The 19,986-nt window shown below is 43.8% G+C and overlaps 1 protein-coding gene across 2 annotated transcripts in view; it reads right to left on the reverse strand.

Annotated features, from left to right (window-relative positions):
* The window catches only part of RAB3GAP1 (RAB3 GTPase activating protein catalytic subunit 1), a 123,685-nt gene that overhangs the window by 79,480 nt on the left and 24,219 nt on the right, over positions 1-19,986 (reverse strand). For both annotated transcript variants that reach the window (XM_079781910.1, XM_079781911.1), the window contains one exon: positions 1,980-2,112. In XM_079781910.1, the coding sequence (XP_079638036.1) occupies positions 1,980-2,112 (133 nt within the window). Of the gene's footprint in view, positions 1-1,979; positions 2,113-19,986 lie in introns of those variants that run through there.

Consider the following 19,986-nt stretch of genomic DNA (forward strand, 5'->3'; position numbering starts at 1 on the left):
TTATAATATGATTAAAGAAATATTATAGAACATGTCTTGCTAGTCCATGTAGTTTTGCAATTGCTCAAAGATTTAAATCTAGGGCTAGCACTTAGATTCGGAGGAAGAGGAATGTCTTTCTCTCACTTAGCAAAATGTCCTTAACTGACCAGAAAAACTTTAACACACATCCTGCATATTTATTTTCTAAACTACAGGCCAGGTGCATGAAATTCGTGCACGGGGGGGCCGGGGTGTCCCTCAGCCCAGCCTGCACCCTCTCCAATCTGGGATCCCTCTCACAATCCAGGACTGCTGGCTCCCAACTGCTCGCCTGCCTGCCTTCCTGATTGCCCCTAACCGCTTCTGCCTGCCAGCCTGATCACCCCCTAGCCACTCCCCTGCCAGCCTGATTGATGCCTAACTGCTCCCCTTCCCGCATGTTTGCCCCTAACTGCTGTCCCCTGCAGGCCTGGTCCCCCCCAACTGCTCTCCACTGCAGGCCTGGGTACCCCCCAACTGCCCTTCCCTGCAGGCCCAGTCACCCCCAATTTCCCTCCTCTGCCGGTCTGGTAACCTCTAACTGCCCTCCCCTACAGGCTTGATTGCCCCCAACTGCCCTCCTGTGCAGGCCTGGTCCCTCCCAACTGCCCTCCCCTGCTGGCCATCTTGTGGTGGCCATCTTGTGGCCACATGGGAGCAGCCATCTTGTGTGTTGGAGTGATGGTCAATCTGCATATTACTCTTTTATTAGATAGGATAGAGGCCTGGTGTATGGGTGGGTGCCAGCTGGTTTGCCCTGAAGGGTGTCCCGGATCAGGGTGGGGGTTCCCTTGGGGTGTGGGGCGGCCTGGGTGAGGGGCCTGTGGTGGTTTGCAGGCCAGCCACGCCCCCCGGCGACCCAAGCGGAGGCCCTGGTATCTGGGATTTATCTATCTTCGACAATTGAAACTTTGTAGCCTGGAGTGGAGCCAAGCCTCCTGCTTCCTCCGTGGTGGCAGCCATTTCTGTTGGGATTTATGTATCTTCTATAATTGAAACTTTGTAGCCTGGAGCAAAGGCCAAGGCAGGCCAGGGCTTCAGAAGCTTGGCTTTCTCCATCGCCGGGGGCAACCCTAGCCTCCTGCTCTTTCCAGCTCCGTGGCTGCCTCCATTTCTGTTTGGATTTATTTATCTTCTATCATTAAAACTTTGTAACCTTGAGTGGAGGCCTAGGCCGGCAAGGGCAGGCGGAAAGCTTGGCTTCCTCCATTGCCAGGGAAACCCAAGCCTCCCTCCTGCTCTCTGTGGCCGTAGCCATCATGGTTGGGTTTATTTGCATATTTGCTCCTGATTGGCTGGTGGGCATGGCTTGTGGGTGTAGCGGACGTATGGTCAATTTGCATATTACTTTTATTAGATAAAATTAATAAAGGGTATTTTTGACTGACAGCTCCAAAATGTATATGTTTTTAATACCCTGCTCACTTACAGTTATATACTAGTATATCTCGGGACGAAGATTTTGGGGATTTGACCTATAAACAACTATAAGCACATTTATTGAATATCTAGCATAGCCCACGTAGTAGTTGCCTAATTCTCCATAACACCTCTGATCTTTCCCAATTAAAAGCAATCTTTTCTCCTCTGAACTCTAGGAGAACTTTATCTGTGCTTTGGGATGGCACTTTCTACCTCCTATGACTGTTACTTACCTATAAACCTATCTCCCCTACTGAAACATAAATTTAAGTTTGGGTTCAAATGGACTTAGCAGAGTAACTAGCACATGGTAGGCACTCCATAAATATTTGCTGATTTAATTAATTTTTAAATGATGCTGTGATTCTTCCTCTGAAAAGATCACTTCTACTTCAGATGCACTGGTGAAATAACTATGCATATGTAAACCATATCCAGAGGATACTACATAATCAAGAGAACTAAATTCGTATTCAAAATGATAATCAACCCTACAAGTCAAGAGTTTAAAATACGTATTTTTAAAAAAAGCCTACCTTCTAGTACTTCATCCTTTCCTTCTTTATCAATGGATTCTTGTACAAGATAATGATGAGTAACTGAGAATTTGAAGTCAGCAAAGAAAATTTCATCTGATTTCTCTTCCCATGTGCCAGAAGTAAATATACCCTGTATTTAACAATAAGAAGGGGGGGGAAACATTAAAGTATTCAATAGCTACCATTATGTTTATTAACCACAGGAATTTTTTTCCCTTTTCCTGCCAACTAATCTAAGTTTCATCCAGTATCTTCCACACAATTAAAGAAAAAGGAAAAATATGTAAGTGAATAAAACAAAGAGGAAGTTATTTTATAAATGATTTATCAATGTTCCTTTAAAAAAATTCCCTAGAATATAAACTATTAAGAAACTTACAAAATTATTACTTTCAAGTACTTTTTGTGAGGTGAGTCTCTATATATAAAACTAGAGGGTCAATGCACGAAATTCGTGCAAGGGGCTCGGCCCTTGCGGCCCGGCTGCCTCTCGGCCCCGCCCCCATTGTTCCGGAAGGTCGTTCCGCCATCAGGTCTAATTAGCATATTAGCTCTTTATAATATAGGATCATAAATATCCAGGGGGGTGGTGGTAAGAGATCAACCAAAAGACTTGTATGCATGCATATAAGCATACCAGACACTAGGGGAGTGAGGGTGTATGATGGGGGTGGGAGTGGCTGGGGAGAGGTCAATGGGGGAAAAAGAAGACATATGTAATATTATAAGTAATACTTTAAACAATAAAGAAGTTTTAAAAATCATAAATATACAATAAATCCCATGCCTCTTCAGATGCAAGAAAAAAACCCACCTTTCTACCAATAGCAGAATCCCTGAGTTATTTTTAACAAAAAATGATGAAATTTTATAAATTAGAAAATACATGGCAATAAAATATACTTTTATAAAATCTCAAATTAAATAACATCACTATAGCACACAGCATTATGGAACATAAAAATTGCTTCATAAAAAAGCAGTTTGTAAAATCAATTTAAGTGATGTGACATCAGTAATAAATTAGCTTAACAGGTTTTGCAAGCTTTTATATTAAGCTTTGGCATTAAAATATTCCCATTTAAATAGCAATTTGTTTTTGAATTTTGCTTATACTTTATTTTTTAAATTTTTCAATTACAGTTTACATTCAATGTTTTTTTTTTTATTTAAAAAAATCTTTATTGTTGAGAATATTACAGATGTCCCCCTTACCTTCCCATTGCCCATCTCCACCTGGTTCCCACCCCATCCCAAGCCTTCACCACCCTACTGTCTGTGTCCTTAGGTAAGATCTTTGGTTAATCTCTTCCCGCCCCCAACCCCCTTCTCATTGAAATTCATCAGTCTGTTCCATGTTTCCATACCTCTGATTCTATTTTATTTATCAGTTGATTATGTTCATTAAATTGTTTACTTTGATTTTTAGATTCAATTGTTGATAGATATATATTTGTTGCCATTTTATTGTTCATATTTTTTATCCCTTTCCCTTCCCATTCCCCTTTCCCTTCTTCAAGAATACCCTTCAACATTTTATGTAATACTGGTTTGGTGGTGGTGAACTCCTTTAGCTTTTTCTTATCTGTGAAGCTCTTTATCTGACCCTCAATTCTAAATGAGAGCTTTGCTGGGTAATCTTGATTGTAGGTCCTTGATATTCATCACTTTGAATATTTCTTACCACTCTCTTCTGGCCTGCAAAGTTTCTTTCTTTTTAAAAAAAAATTTTTTTTATTGATTTTTTACAGAGAGGAAGGGAGAGGGATAGAGAGTTAGAAACATCAATGAGAGAGAAACATCGATCAGCTGCCTACTGGGGATGTGCCCACAACCAAGGTACGTGCCCTTTGGCCAGAATCGAACCCGGGACCTCTCAGTCCGCATGGCCTGCAAAGTTTCTGTTGAGAAATCAGCTGAGTCATATGGGCAACGCTTTGTAGGTAACTGCTTTTCTCTTGCTGCTTTTAAGATTCTCTCTTTGTTTTTAACCCTTGGCATTTTAATTATGTGGTGTCTTGGTGTGGGCCTCTTTGGATTCCTCTTGTTTGGGACTCTCTGTGCTTTCTGGACTTGTAAGTCCATTTCTTTCACCAGGTAGGGGAAGCATTCTGCCATTATTTCTTCAAATAGGTTTTCAATATCTTGCTCTCTCTCTCATCTCCTTCTGGCACTCTTATAATGTGAATGTTGGTATGCTTGAAGTTGTCCCAGAGGCTCCTTACACTATCTTCATATTTTTGGATTCTTTTATCTTTTTGCTCTTCTAATTGGGTGTGTTTTTTTTTGCTTCCTCATATTCCAAATCGTTGACTTGATTCTCAGAATCCTCTACTCTACTGTTGATTCCCTGTAAATTATTATTTATTTCAGTTAGTGTATGCTTAATTTCTGACTGGTCCTTTTTCATGTCTTTAACTTTCTCACTAAGATCCTTGAAAGTCTCAAGAAGATCCTTGAGTAACCTTATAACCATGGTTTTGAACTCTGTATCTGTATTCAAATGTTTGCTTGCTTCCATTTCTTTCATTTCTGATACGTTGTCTCCCAATTTTGGCTGCTTCCTTGTATTTGTTTCTGTGTATTACATAGAGCTACTATGTCTCCCGGAATTGGTAGAGTGGCCTTGTGTAGTAGGTGTCCTGTACGGCCCAGTGGCTCAGCCTCCCCAGTCATCTGAGCTGGGCACTCTAGGTGTGTCCCTGTGTGGGCTGTGTACACAGTCTTGCTGTTGACCCTTGATTGCTGTTCGTGTCACTGGGAGGAGTTGACCTCCAGGCCAATTGGCTGTGAGCACCAACTGCAGCTACAGTGAGAGAGATGCTGTGCAGGAGACACCCCTATGGACTTGCTTCAGTGGGGCTTCAGTCCTCACTGAGTCTTCCCCTTGAGTGTGTCACTTATGGATGTGTAGAGTTGTAATCTGGTATGGTCTGAAGCTGTCCACCAGGTGCAATGGCTCTAGGGCCTCCAGGGAGGCGCAAAGTCAGCCACTGCATGGGGCCACGTTGCAGGAGTTATTTGGATTGGGCTTGGAGATGCCCAGGCAAGGCCCAGCTATGAAGCAAGGCAGGCTTATGCTAGTGCAGGGCCTTGGGCCTTTTATTGTTAGGTTTGGGGCACGCTGACCCAACTGCAGCTTGTTTGAAAGATCTTAGGAAAGTCTGAAGCCTCAGCAAGGACAGACATTCATATGCAAAAACCACTGCAAATGAGTGGGTGGTGCTGCAAATTGGATGAGGTGGGATCTCAGGGAATCACGAAGGTAGAGCAAACAGATATGGCGGCTAGTCAGTCCTGCCACAGAGGAGGTACCAGCACATGAACAATGACCCCTGGGAGCACCTCCATCTGGGAGAAAGCTGCCCTGATTTCCTGCCCTGATGCCAGACAATCCAATTCCTCCTCGTATGTGTCTGGGTCCCCAGAGCCTCACTCTGGCAATGGAGCTCAGAGGAAGTGGGACCTTTTAAGTTCAGTTGGTGCACCAGCCCTTTAAAAGGAACACTTGGGTCTCTAGCAGCCTCTGTGTCACTCAGCTCCAATCCCCACTAGTTTTTATAGTCCGTAGTTAATGGCAACTTCTCTTCCAGCTCTGGAACCCTGAGCTGGGAGGCTGGTGTGAGGCTGGGACCCTTTGTTTCTCACAGGCGGCCTCCGCAGAGACAATCTCCCTCCTGATCCAAAAGCAGCACATGTGGGTGCCGATCCAGCCCATTCCGTGCCTCCATCCCTCCTACCAGTATCAGTGTGCTTTCTTCTTTACTTCTCTAGTTGTAGGACTTCCATTCAGCCATATTTCAGGTGGTTCTGAATGATGGTGTTCTGTATTTTAGTTGTAATTTTGATGTGGTTGTGAGAGGCAGCAAGTACAGTTGCTTTCTTAAGCTGCCATCTTGGTTCTTCCACCCAATATTATTTTGTATTCATTTTTGATGTATAGCATAGTGGTTAGGCAATCATATATTTAAAATATGGCCCCCCCCCCAATATTTAAAGTACCCACCTGGCACCATACATAGTTATTATAATATTATTGACTATATTCCCAATGCTGCACCTCATGACTATTTTGTAACTACCAATGTGTTTTTCTTAAACCCTTCATCTTTTTCACCTAGTCCCCTGAACTCCTTGCCCTCTGGCAACCATCAGTCTGATCTCTGTGTCTATGAATCTGTTTCTATTTTATTTGTTCATTTATTTTGTAAACAGCAATTTTTTTTGGAAAACATTTTAATTAAAAGTCTTAAAAAGCAACCTTACTTATGCAACATAACCATAAAAAAGAAATTTTCTCATGGGGTCTCTAATCTCCCATAGCTATTCTTTCCACTGGACAGGCAGATAGTCTTTGCAGCATAGCATCATTAGGAAGCAGGAAATACCATCCCAGGAAAGATAGTCCCAAACTAGATAGAAAATATGTAAGCAGTAATGCTGAGTTACTGAGCTTTTACGAAGTGTTTTCATAACTATACCTAATGTAAAACACCCAAATGTTCTGTGTGTTCCTGGCAAGGCATTTACAGTTCTGAATTGAGTTAAATCATATTTTAAATGTCCTAAAGGTATCTTATTAAATACATCAAATAGCAATCTTTTCATTAGAATAATCATCATGTATGACATGTACATGTTGGGTTTCCTTAAATTTAGGTTAACCTGTGTGAAATTAAGACATATATGGCCCATATCGAAAGCTTCAAAGTGAAATCCTATCTAATAAAAAAGTAATATGCAAATTAACCATCACTCAGCTACACCCACAAGCGACGCCCACCAGAAAATCAGGAGCGAGTATGAAAATTAACCCAACCAAGATGGCTGCGGCCACAGAGCGAGCAGAAGGCTTGGGTTTCCCTGGCAACGGAGGAAGCCAAGCTTTCCGCACACCCTGGCTGGCCCAGGCCTCCATTCAAGGCTACAAAGTTTCAATTATGGAAGATAAATAAATCCCAACAAAAATGGCTGCAGCCACAGAGCAAGCAGGAGGCTTGGCTCTTCTCAAGGCTACAAAGTTTTAGCCTTTTGCACTCGGATGTCGAGTGTGACTCAACACGGTTAGTATTAGAATAAAGGAATCGAGAAAAAAGCAAGCGAGTGCAAAGGGTTAATTATAGAAGATAAATAAATCCCAGATACCAGGGCCTCTGCTTGGGTCGCCAGGGGGCGTGGCCAGCCTGCAAACCACCACAGGCCCCTCACCCAGGCCACCCCATGCCCCAAGGGAACCCCCACCCTGATCCAGGACACCTTTCAGGGCAAACCAGCTGGCCCCCACCCGTGCACCAGGCCTCTATCCTACCTAATAAAAAGAGTAATATGCAAATTGACCATCACTCCAACACGCAAGATGGCTGCCCCCATGTGGTCAAAGATCCTGCCCCCATGTGGACACAAGATGGCCAGCACAAGATGGCCAGCAGGGGAGGGCAGTTGGGAGGGACCAGGCCTGCAAGGGAGGGCAGTTGGGGGCGATCAAGCCTACAGGGGAGGGCAGTTAGGGGTGACCAGGCCGGCAGAGGAGGGAAGTTGGGGGCGACTGGACCTGCAAGGAAGGGCAGTTGGGGGGACCCAGGCCTGCAGTGGAGAGCAGTTTGGGGGGACCAGTCCTGCAGGGGAGGGCAGTTAGGGGTGACCAGGCCTGCAGGGGAGGGCAAACAGGCTGGCAGGGCAGCAGTTAGGCATCAATCAAGCTGGCAGGGGAGTGGTTAGGGGCAATCAGGAAGGAAGGCAGGCATGCGAGCAGTTGGGAGCCAGCAGTCCTGGATTGTGAGAGGGATGTCCGACTGCCCGTTTAGGCCTGATCCTACCGAGACAGTCGGACATCCCTTGAGGGGTCCCAGATTGGAGAGGGTGCAGGCTGGGCTGAGGGACACCCCACCCCGTGCACGAGTTTTGTGCACTGGGCCTCTAGTGAGTGATATAATAATATACAGTAGAGCTTGGTTTGCTAGAAGAAATGCCTACTATAACAAAGTTAAGGCTAAAACAAAGAAAAAGGAGAAGTCCTGAAAATGAGAGGTGAATCCCTTTTTTAAGCCTGAAGGAAAGCTGAAATATTCTCTTTATGTGTATATGTAAGTCCTAACCCTGGATTCTGGGTACTGCAATCAACCTTACCAACAGCTATCTAAGGAAAATTTGGTTGTAATCAACAAGAAATCCAGATTTTATTTCCAAAACAGACTTTTTAAGATAATTTAGCTCAACTAAAAGCAACATTCTAACCTTCAATTCAATTATGATATAAAATCTTATGACACCAAATTCAATTATGATATAAAATCTTTTGACACCAAATTCCAGTATGATGTACATTTCTGATTAAAACCAGAAATGACAACTCCAATTCAAAACTAATCTAGTAATTCATCAAAAATATCCTCTGAAGGCTCCAATCAGATAATAAAAAGAAACAAGCATATAAATCGGAAAGAAATAAAACTGTCAGCTACCACAGATGACTTGATTATATACAAAAAATATTCAACAAAATCTACAAACTACTGAAACTAACTGTTGAGTTTATGAAGTTGTGGAATTCAAGGTCAATACCCAAATACTATGTGTAGTTTTATATACTAGTGGCAAGCACTTGGAAATGAAATTTACCACTTATAACATCAAAAATAAATCAAATATCTATGAATAAACTTAAAGAAAGATGAGCAAGAATTCTACCTAAAATACTTCAAAATGTTGCTGAAAGATATAGGTCTCAGAGATGTATATTGTACATAGATTGGAAGACACAACACTATGAAGCTGTCAATTAAATCTCCCCAAATTAATCTATAAATTAAACACAATCCTAGTCAAAATCCCACCAGGCATTTTGTAGAAACTAACAAGCTGATTCTATAACTAATATGAAAACCCAAAGAACCAAGAATAGTTAAATGATGAAAAATATACTACCTGATTTTAATTTTGATGAAAAATATATTACCTGATTTTAAGATTTACTTTGCTACAATAATTAAGACACTCTAGCATTTGCATAAAGACAAATGGATCAATAAAATACAATGGTCCAGAAATACATTCACACATATACTTCATTTTACAACAGAGGAGCCACTGCAATTCAGCAGGGAAAGGGTGGTTTTTTTCAATAAATGGTCCTGGAATAATAAGATATTCACATGGAAGAACACACAGGAGAATATCTTCACCACACTGAGACAGGCAAAGAATCTTTTGATAGGAAACAAAAGGTACTAATAATAAAAATTTTAAATTGAGAAAAGGAACTTTATTTAAATACTAGAGGCCTGGTGCATGGATTCATGCACATTGAGCAGAAATTAATTAGAAGGTGGCTGGCAGGGTGGGACCGGGCGAGACGGGCGGGCCGGACATGCTCTGGAGCCAACCTCCCGCAGTCCCTCCCCAGCCAGCCACACCTTGGGTGGCCCTGTGGCTTGAAGGGCCTCTGTGGAGTGAGTGGGGATCCTCTGGCAGGTGGGGTCCCTCAGCCTGGCCTGCGGAGATTGGGCCGAAACTGGCTCTTCAACATCCCCCGAGGGGTCCCCGGATTGCAATAAGGCCGCTGTCAAGTCATCACAGCTTGGCAGCTCCTGTGTTGAGCATCTTCCCCCTGGTGGTCAGTGCACATCATAGCTACTGGTCGGAGCGTCTGCCCCCTGGTGATCATTGCACGATATAGCTACCGGTCGGACGATCACTTAGCCTTTTATATATATAGATAATTATGCTTATCAAAAGACACAGGTAAGAAAATTAAGGAAGGTACTAGAGAAAACTTTCAAAACATATATACCTGAAAAACAACTCGATATATGAGGATAATTTAAAAAACAATCCAATTTTTTTAATTGAGGAAAGATTTAGACACTTAGCAAAAGAAGCTATGAATGGTAGATACACTTTACTATGATGAGTTATTAGATACTAGGTATCAGTAGACATTCGAGAAATGCAAATTTAAACCACTATAAAATACTTCACACCCAATCTATAATAATAAAAGCGTAATATGCTAATTAGACCGGACAGCCAAATGATCTTCCGGACGTCCTTCTGGACAAAGCCGTGGTGGCAGGGGCCAAGGCAGAGGTGGTTAGGGGCGATCAGGCAGGCAGGCGAGCAGTTAGGGATGATCAGGCAGGCAGGTGAACGGTTAGGGGAAATCAGGCAGGCAGGCAAGTGGTTAGGAGCCAGCAGTCCCGGATTGAGAGAGGGATGTCCAAGAGGTCCCAGATTGCAAGAGGTTGCAGGCCGGGCTGAGGGGACCCCCACCCCCTGGTGCATGAATTTCGTGCACCGGACTTCTAGTAGGATGACTAAAACACTGACAATGTTAAGTGTCAGAGAGAATGTGGAGCAAATTAACATCTCATACATTTGAACATAAAATGGTACAACCACTTTAGAAAATAGTTTAGAGTTTCTAAAAATTAAACATAAAACCTAGCAATTCTACTCCTAAGAACATAGTAAATTTTTAAAAATCAAAGCATATGTTCACAAAATTGTGCATAGCACTTTTATTAGTAAAAGTAAAATATGGAAGTCAATTTAAATTTCAGCAGGAGAAAGGATAAACACATTGTGGCAGTGTCATACAATACAAAAAATGATATGGGCAACATGGATGAATTTTTAAAACACTGATGAGCAAAAAAAATCAGATACAAAGAGTGTATGCATTGTGTATGACTCCACTTATATGAAGTTCAAGAACAGGAAAAACATTCTATAAGTGGAAGAAATAACTGTGGAATTACAAGATTTTTGTTTGTTTGTTTACCTATGGGATTGACTGGGGAAAGAAACATGTAATCTTCCTGTGGTGGTGAAAAGGTCCTATATTTTTATTTAGATGGTGGTAACAGGGTACATACATTTGTCAAAACAAACTGTATACTTAAATTCTGTACATTTTACTGTGTGCAAGTATAAGCCAATACAGAAAAAAATCAATAGGATTTCTAAAGAGACAAGGAAATGGAGGGAGAGATTCTAACTTCTGGGGAAAATGTGAGGAAGAGAAAGGTGCTCTTTTTCAAGAAAAAAAAAGATAATAGCAATTATGCAAGAACAACATGTACTAAATATCATCATATTTTGAACTTAATCCTTCGCACTTATCTTTCAACTTAATAAATCTGGTAACTAACAATATATTGAGCAAGGACTCCGGAAGGCCCACCTCAGCAGAATGAAGATCACTCTCTTACAGTTGAGCCCTTCACAATACTGGCCCAGACTATTTTAATAGCTTTCCACTGGTCTCCTTATCTCTACCCTATAATCCTTATTCTACACTAGGGGCCCAGTGCACGAATTCATGCACCCTGAAAGGAACTGTGGGCGGCAAGGCTGCAGTGGACACAGGGGCGGGTCTCAGCCCATCCTCTGCGCCCCCGCCCGGCCCCTCCCACCGCAGCCCCTGGTCCTGTCTGCCGGCAACCCTGCTCCAGCCGCCGCGGCTCCCACGCACTGACGGCGCCAGCCCCACTCACACCCGCTGATAGCACGGAGTGATTGGGGCTGGTGCTGTCAGCAGGTGCGAGCAGTGGCTGCTGCCTTGATCACCCCTCAGGAACAGGGGGAGGTGGAGAAGCCCTCAGGAGTGATTGGGGCCAGCAGCCACCGCTCGCACCCGCTGCTGGCATGGAACAATCAGGACCAGTGCCGGGCGCCAGCAGGGGGTGCGAGCGGCAGCTCCAGTGCCGGCAGTGGGTGCGTGTGGGGCCATCACTGGCAGCAGGTGCGAGCACCGGGCGGGACCGCGGCGCGTGGGAGCAAAGAATTTTCAGTAACCACCAGAGGCTTGCCCCAATGACAGCAACCGGCGCCCCGCCTTGGTCTGGTGCCCCCTCTCACCTACTCCACCATCCCGCCATGGCTGACACCTGCCACCTTCCGTGCTCTGTCACCTGCTGTCAATTTCTGCTATGTTCCACGCGTGCCCCTGGTGGTCAGCGCACGTCATAGTGACCGGTTGTTTGCTTGTTCCGCCATTTGGTCTATTAGCATATTATGGTTTTATATACATACTAGAAGCCCGATGCACGAAGATTTGTGCTCGAATGGGCTTTCCTTTCCCTGGCTGCCGGCACCGCCTTTCCACTCCGGCCCAGCCCCTTTCCACTCAGGCCCCGGAGCTACCTCTTTCTGCTCCAGGAGCCGCCTCTTTCCACTCCGGGAGCCGCCTCTTTCCGCTCCAGCCCCGCCTTCCCACGCTGCCCAGAGGCCCTGAGAGACCGCCCCCTGTCACTCGGCGCCTGTGTATGCAAATTAACCGCCATCTTTGTTGAGTTAATTTGCATATCACTCCTGATTGGCTGGTGGCATAGCAGAGGTACAGTCAATTTACATGTTTGTCTATATTAGGTAAGATGTAGATGGTCATCTTCCTAAATACAATTCTGATATTGTTTCTTCTCCACTTAAAATACTGTAATGGCTTTCTATAACCTATATAGTGAGTGACTGCTAGAGATTTTTAATCATACATTCTATCAGTAAAAAACTTTTAAATATTCATCTCCATGTATATATATATATATATATATATATATATATATAACTAGAGGCATGATACACGAAATTTGTGCAAGGGGCTTGGCCCTCCAGCCCCGGCTGCCTTGGCCCATCGCAGCCCCAGTTGCCTCAGCCCTCGCAGCCCCAGCTTTGTCCAGATGCTCATCCGGAAGGACATCTGGAAGGTCGTTTGGCTGTCCGATCTAATTAGCACATTGTGCTTTTCTTATTATAGATGTTTATTTATAATTTAAGCATTACTGTATCAATATATTATGCATATTGTACAAAAACACCCACAAAAATTGGCATTAAAAATGGATGTAAAATCCTACCTAATAAAAGAGTAATATGCAAATTGACCTAACTCCGCTACACCCACAAGTCACGCCCACCAGCCAATCAGGAGCAAATATGCAAATAAGCCCAACCAAGATGCCTACAGCCACAGAGAGGAGGAGGGAGGCTTGGGTTTCCCCGGTAACAAAGGAAGCCAAGCTTTCCGCCTGCTGGCCTAAGCCTCCACTCAAGGCTACAAAGTTTCAATTATAGAAGGTAAACAAATCCAAACAGAAATGGCGGCAGCTACGGAGCTGGAAAGAGCAGGAGGCTAGGGTTGCCCCTGGCAATGGAGGAAGCTAAGCTTTCCGCACACCCTGGCTGGCCCAGGCCTCCACTTAAGGCTACAAAGTTTCAATTATACAAACCCCAACAGAAATGGCTGCCAGCCACGGAGCAAGCAGGAGGCTTGGCTCCACTCCAGGCTACAAAGTTTCAATTGTAGAAGATACATAAATCCCAGATACCAGGGCCTCTGCTTGGGTCGCCAGGGGGCGTGGCTGGCCTGCAAACCACCACAGGCCCTTCACCCAGGCCGTCCCACACCCCAAGGGAACCCCCACCCTGATTCAGGATAGCCTTCAGGGCAAACCAGCTGGCCCCCACCCATGCACCAGGCCTCTATCCTATCTAATAAAAGAGTAATATGGAGAATGACCATCACTCCAACACACAAGATGGTTGCCCCCATGTGGTCAAAGATCCTGCCCCCATGTGGACACAAGATGGCCGGCACAAGATGGCCAGCAGGGGAGGGAAGTTGAGAGGGACCAGGCCTGCAAGGGAGGGCAGTTGGGGGCAATCAAGCCCGCAGGGGAGGGCAGTTAGGGGTGACCAGGCCAGCAGAGGAGGGAAGTTGGAGCTGACTGGGCCTGCAGGGAAGGGCAGTTGGGTGGGACCCAGGCCTGCAGTGGAGAGCAGTTGGGGGGGACCAGGCCTGCAGGGGAGGGCAGTTAGGGGTGACCAAGCCTAAAGGAGAAGGCAGTTAGGGGCAAACACGCTGGCAGGGGAGCAGTTAGACATCAATCAGGCTGGCAGGGGAGTGTTTACGGGGTGATCAGGCTGGCAGGCAGAAGCAGTTAGGGGCAATCAGGAAGGCAGGCATGCGAGCAGTTGGGAGCCAGCAGTCCTGGATTGTGAGAGGGATCCCAGATTGGAGAGGGTGCAGGCTGGCCTGAGGGACAGCCTCCACCCACCCCCCATGCACGAATTTCGTGCACCGGGCCTCTAGTGTAATATAATTAGAAGTCATAATACACAAAAGTGCTCCGAACAGTGGCATGCACCTGCACTGGTAGAAATACAAAGCCTACAGATGTAGCCCCACCCCTTTCCAGTTTCATCTCTCATAGCTACCTTCCATCTACCCTGTGTTACAATTATGCCTAATGACTTGTATTTCTCCAGAGGTGTGCTATCGCCTTCATACCTGTGCACAGACTATCCTATTCTTCACTACTTTATTTATCTTAGCACATTAAAAAAAATTTTTTTTAACCCTCACTCAAAGATTTTTTCCATTGCTTTTTAGAGAGTGGAAGGAAGGGAGGGAGGAGGAAAGAAACATCAATATGAGAGACATACATGGATGGGTTGCCTCCGCTCAAGCCTGGACAGGGCCAGATATCGAACCTGCAACCCAGGTACATGACCTTGACCAGAAATTGAAACTACAATGCTTCACCACACGGGCTGATGCTCTAACCATTGAGCACCACCGGTCAGGGCAATCTTAGCATACTTTTTATTTATTAATTAAAAAAAATTCAACCTAAATGTTAATTCCTGTAAAAGATCTGCTTTACCTCCAAACAAGTGGTGATTCTCAGTATCTTGTTCAAATCACTAGAATGACACCTATTCTAGTCATTTGTTTATATGTGTTTTTCCATTAGATTATGAAGAGCAAACACTGTTCTATTCTTCTTTGCAGCCCAGAACTTAACAGTGTCTATATGCTTACTAGATATCTTAGGGATTATCATTTTTCAATATTTATAATAACCCCCATGTGTCCCAAAGATGCTAGGAAATACCAGTATTATCCAAATACCATCCTATCTAATAAAAAGGGAATATGCTAATTGACCCTCACGCTGTTGCAAAGATTGCGGTGCCCACAGACAATAAGGAGGGAATATGCTAATTGGTTGCCCCGCCCTCAAAGATGGCGGTGTCCACAGCCAGTAAGGCGGGAATATGCTAATTGACTGCGCCGCCCTCAAAGATGGCAGTGCCCACAGCCAATAAGGAGGGAATATGCTAATTGACTGCCCCGCCCTCAAAGATGGCGGTGTCCACAGCCAATAAGGCGGGAATATGCTAATTGGCTGGTCCGCCCTCAAAGATGGCGGTGCCCACAGCCAATAAGGCGGGAATATGCTAATTGGCTGCTCCGCCCTCAAAGATGGCAGCGTCCACAGCCACAAGATGGGGGTGCCCAGTCCCCTCAGCCCCGTGCACCTGCCTCCAGAGACCCCAGGTCCCTCAGCCCCCAGCCATCCAGGGCTGGCCCAAGGTGCAGGCAAGCCTCAGATGGGGCCGCCCGAGGCTCAGGTAACCAGGGCCAGCTGAGGCTTGTGCTGCTGGCAGTGGCAGCAGCAGAGGTGTGAGGGGGCGTCGCCTTCCCTTGATCACCAGGTCGCCTCCCACCCCTGAGGGCTCCTGGACTGTGAGAGAGGGCAGGCCGGGCTAAGGGATCACCCCTCCAGTGCATGAATTTTCATGCACCAGGCCTCTAGTTACATATATTTGGATAACATATACACTGTGATCTAGTCTAACAACCTGAAACAGCACAAAAACCAATCCAAAAGGTATTCTGATTTGAATTGACATATGTACATTAGAATCCTCATGCTGAGTTCTTGGTGAAACTTATTTCCTCACTGAACAGATTAAACACAGATGGGTAAATTCACTGCTTACATGGATTAAGAGATTTTCTATAATACCTAAATACTAGTCATCTCTAGGATTTACTGGTTTCCATAATCTAATTTCACATCTTAAACAACCTACCACGTAAAAATACAATCTTCCATTTTAAAAATAGAAATTTAACTATTTCAATTATTTACAAATTACTTAAAAATTTTTTCTTCTAAACATTTTTTTTCTTCTACTGACAAAAGCAACACATTTTGAAAAGAAGAAAAATATAGTAAAGAATAAAAAAAGTGGCATATTTCCTTTTTTTTTTTTTTTTGAGGAACAGAGATGTGATTCTCAACCTAATTAGACTTTATAATCACCTAAGAGGCTTAAAAAATGTACTGATAACTAGGCTCCACAACAGATCAATTAAGTCAGAATCTCTAAAGTTTACCTAAACACTAGAATTTTCCAAAAGCTCCTTACTGATTCTAATATGTAGCAGATAACCACTTGGAATAGAGCTAAAAATTAAAGTTTTCATCCACTGGTAGAAAAAAATCCTTCTGACCACTTGCAGTACTGAAGTACAAATATTAAAAAGCCATCTATGGCCCGGCCGGTGTGGCTCAGTTGGTTGAGTGTCATGACCAAGAGGTCACCGGTTCGATTCCCAGTCGGGGCAGAGGTTGCAGGCTCAATTCCCAGTACGGGGCCTGCAGGAGGCAGCCGATCAATGTTTCTCTCTCATCAATGTTTCTCTCTCTCTCCCCCTCTCCCTTCCACTCTCTCTAAAATCAATAAAAAATATTTTTTAATAAAAAGCTCTCTCTGCTGGGACAAATGGATATCCATATGCAAAAGAATGAAATTGGACCCTTTTGTTACACTACACATGAAAATTAACTCAAAATGGATCATGAATCTAAATGTAAGCGCAAAAACTATAGATACCATCATGAAAGTAAAAAGACAACCCACAACAACATATGCTACAACAAGGAGAATGGGGAAAATATTTGCAATTTATAAATCCTGGAAGAGACTTGTATCCGGAATATATAAGCAACTCTTACAAATGAAAAATCCTATCTAATAAAAGAGTAATATGCAAATTGACCATCACTCCAACACACAAGATGGCTATCCCCATGTGGTCAAAGATGGTTGCCCCCATGTGGACACAAGATGGCCAGCAGGGGAGGGCAGTTGGGAAGGACCAGGCCTGCAAGGGAGGGCAGTTGTGGGCGATCAGGCCAGCAGGGGAGGGCAGTTGGGAGGGACCAGGCCTGCAAGGGAGGGCAGTTGGGGGCGATCAAGCCTGCAGGGAAGGGCAGTTGGGGGGACCCAGGCCTGTAGGGGAAAGCAGTTGGGGGGACCAGGCCTGCAGGGAAGGGCAGTTGGGGGGGGGCCAGGCCTGCAGGGGAGGGCAGTTGGGGGGATCAGGCCTACAGGGGAGAGCAGTTAGGGGTGACCAGGCTGGCAGGGGAGGGCAGTTAGGGGTGACCAGGCCAGCAGGGGAGGGCAGTTAGGGGCAATGGGGCCAGCAGGGGAGCAGTGAGGCATCAATCAGGCCGGCAGGGGAGTGGTTAGGGGGTAATCAGGCTGGCAGGCAGAAGCAGTTAGGGGCAATCAAGAAGGCAGGCAGGCAAGCAGTTGGAAGCCAGCAGTCCTGGATTGTGAGAGGGATGTCCAACTGCCCGTTCAGGCCTGATCCCACCAGGACATCCCTTGAGGGGTCCCAGATTGGAGAGGGTCCAGGCTGGGTTGAGGGACACACACCCCCGTGCATGAATTTCATGCACCGGGCCTCTAGATAAAAAATAATATCCAATTTTAAAATAGGCAAATGATCTGACTAGATCTAAGTAGGATACACAAATGGCCAATAACAACATAAAAAGATGTCCAACATCAGTAGCCATTAGAAAAATGCAAATAAAAAGGAACCATAATGAGATATCACTTCATATCCACCAAGATGGCTATAATCAAAAACATAATAACAAGTAGGTTAGGATGTGGAGAGATCAGGACATGTATATATTGTTGATAAAAATGTAATATGGTGCAGCCACTTTGGAAAATAGTCCAGCAGTTCCTCAAAAGGTTAAAAATAAAGTTACCTTATGACCAAGCAATTATACTCCTAAAAATACATCCAAAAGAAATTAAAACATACATCCAAACAAAAAACTATACATGAATATTCATAGCAGCATTATTCACAATAACCAGGAAGTAGAAACAATGGAAATATCCATAAACTGATGAATGCCTAAAGGAAATACAGTATATCCAAAATTTAGACCCAGAGACAGATACATACAGAAGGAAGATGATGTGAAGTTACAAGAAGAATGCCATCTACCTGCCAAGTAATATCTAAGACCATCCGAAAATAGAAGAGGCCTGGAATATATTTTCCTTCCAAGCCTCAGAAGGAACCAACCCTGCCAATACCTTGATCTTGAACTTCCAGTCTCTAGAACTATAAGACAATAAATTTCTATTACTTAAGCCAAAAAAAAAAGGAAATATATCCATACAAAGAACTATTATATAGCAATGAAAATAAATGAAGTATTAATAAATGCTACAGTATGAACCAATCTTGAAAACTTTAAGTGAAAAAAGCCAATTACTAAAGACTACATATTTATGATTGCATTTATACAAAATGTCCAGAATAGGCAAATATACAGAGATGGAAAGATTAGTTATTGCCTAGGGATGGGAGGTAACAAGAAGTGACTACTTACAGATATGAGGTTTCTTTGGGGATAATAAAAATGTTCTAAAATTGATTGTGGAGAAGGTTGTACAACCCTGTTAATATACTGTACTGAAAACTATTGAAATGTACACCTTAAATTGGTGAATTGTATATCAATTATATCTCAATAAAAAATTCAGTCTGAGAAGACTCAACTTTAATCATGGTATTTTGCATCTATCTATTCTGTCTGAAAAGATATCCCAGGCAGTTTCAAATCTGAATGCACAGGAATCTTTAAAAATCCTATCCTATATAATAAAAGGGTAATATACAAATTGGCCCTAACAGCGGAAAAGGCCTAAGCTGTTAGTCAGACATCCCCCAAGGGCTCCTGGGCTGCCAGAGGGATGTCTGACTACCAGCTTAGGCCCAATCCCCCAGGGAGCAGGCCTAAGCCGTCAGTCGGACGTCTTCCGAGGGGTCCCAGACTGCGAGAGGGTGCAGGCCGGGCTGAGGGATTCCCCCCCGCCCCAAGTGCACAAATTTTTGTGCACCAGGCCTCTAGTACAAGATAACAAGATATTCACTGGGAATTTCATCTATTTCTGGATGAAACAAATCAAGTGCTTCTCTAGTCACAAGTGACTCAAACTGTATAGTTTTCAAGTAGTTTTACAAAAACCAAACAAATATGCATGTATGCTGTTGAAGTAGCATGCAAATAAAGACCCAGTAGAACTCAAATCCAACAGACACCTAGTCTCCTGAAGACTGCAAATGAGAACGCCAAAGCACAGCAAAAATATGAAAGAACATATTTAATGGAGATGGCTGACATTGCTCTCTCCAACTATATTGTTACAAAAGAGATTTGCTACATTTGAAGAACTGTTTGCTGTGAAATGTATATGATATGTGATATAGTTTGTGACCCTAATGTTTGTGTAATGGCAAAGTTTCCAGTTCAGTATATTTATTATGTAGTCATAGACACAGATATTTGATCATGACAACTTGAAATTAATAATTAAAAAACTACATCTAATCATAAAAATAAAAAATCCAGCCATCTATGTATCTCCCACTCTTCTCAGGTCTCCTAAGCTACTCAGCCTGGATCAGGATCATCTACTGAAAGTACAAAAGTAAAAAGGGGAATTATATTAAAACTCAGTCTAGAAGCTCTTCTGCATGCAACTGTGACTTTAGTTACAGAGGGTTATTACAAGTAAATACCCTAACAAGGGAAACTTGGAAACACAAGGGAACTTGAGATTAGTACCTACTGAATCAATAAAGAACCACAATTCATCCAGAAAACATTCAGCTACTTAATAACTATAATAGCAAGAGATCTTGGAAAAAGGGGACACAGCTAACTACAAGTGGACCATAACAAATATAATAAGCTAAACCTCAGGAAAGAGAACTAGTCAAGTCGATTCAATTAGGTAGGAGACACATTTTGACACATATAAGTCTTCTTTAAAGGCAACAACTCAATAGTACCAGCACTCAACTCCAATAGGAGCTTGGGCCTACTTTGGCAGCCAA

Source organism: Cnephaeus nilssonii, assembly GCF_951640355.1.
Source record: "Cnephaeus nilssonii genome assembly, chromosome: 10".
Lineage (NCBI taxonomy): Eukaryota > Metazoa > Chordata > Mammalia > Chiroptera > Vespertilionidae > Cnephaeus > Cnephaeus nilssonii.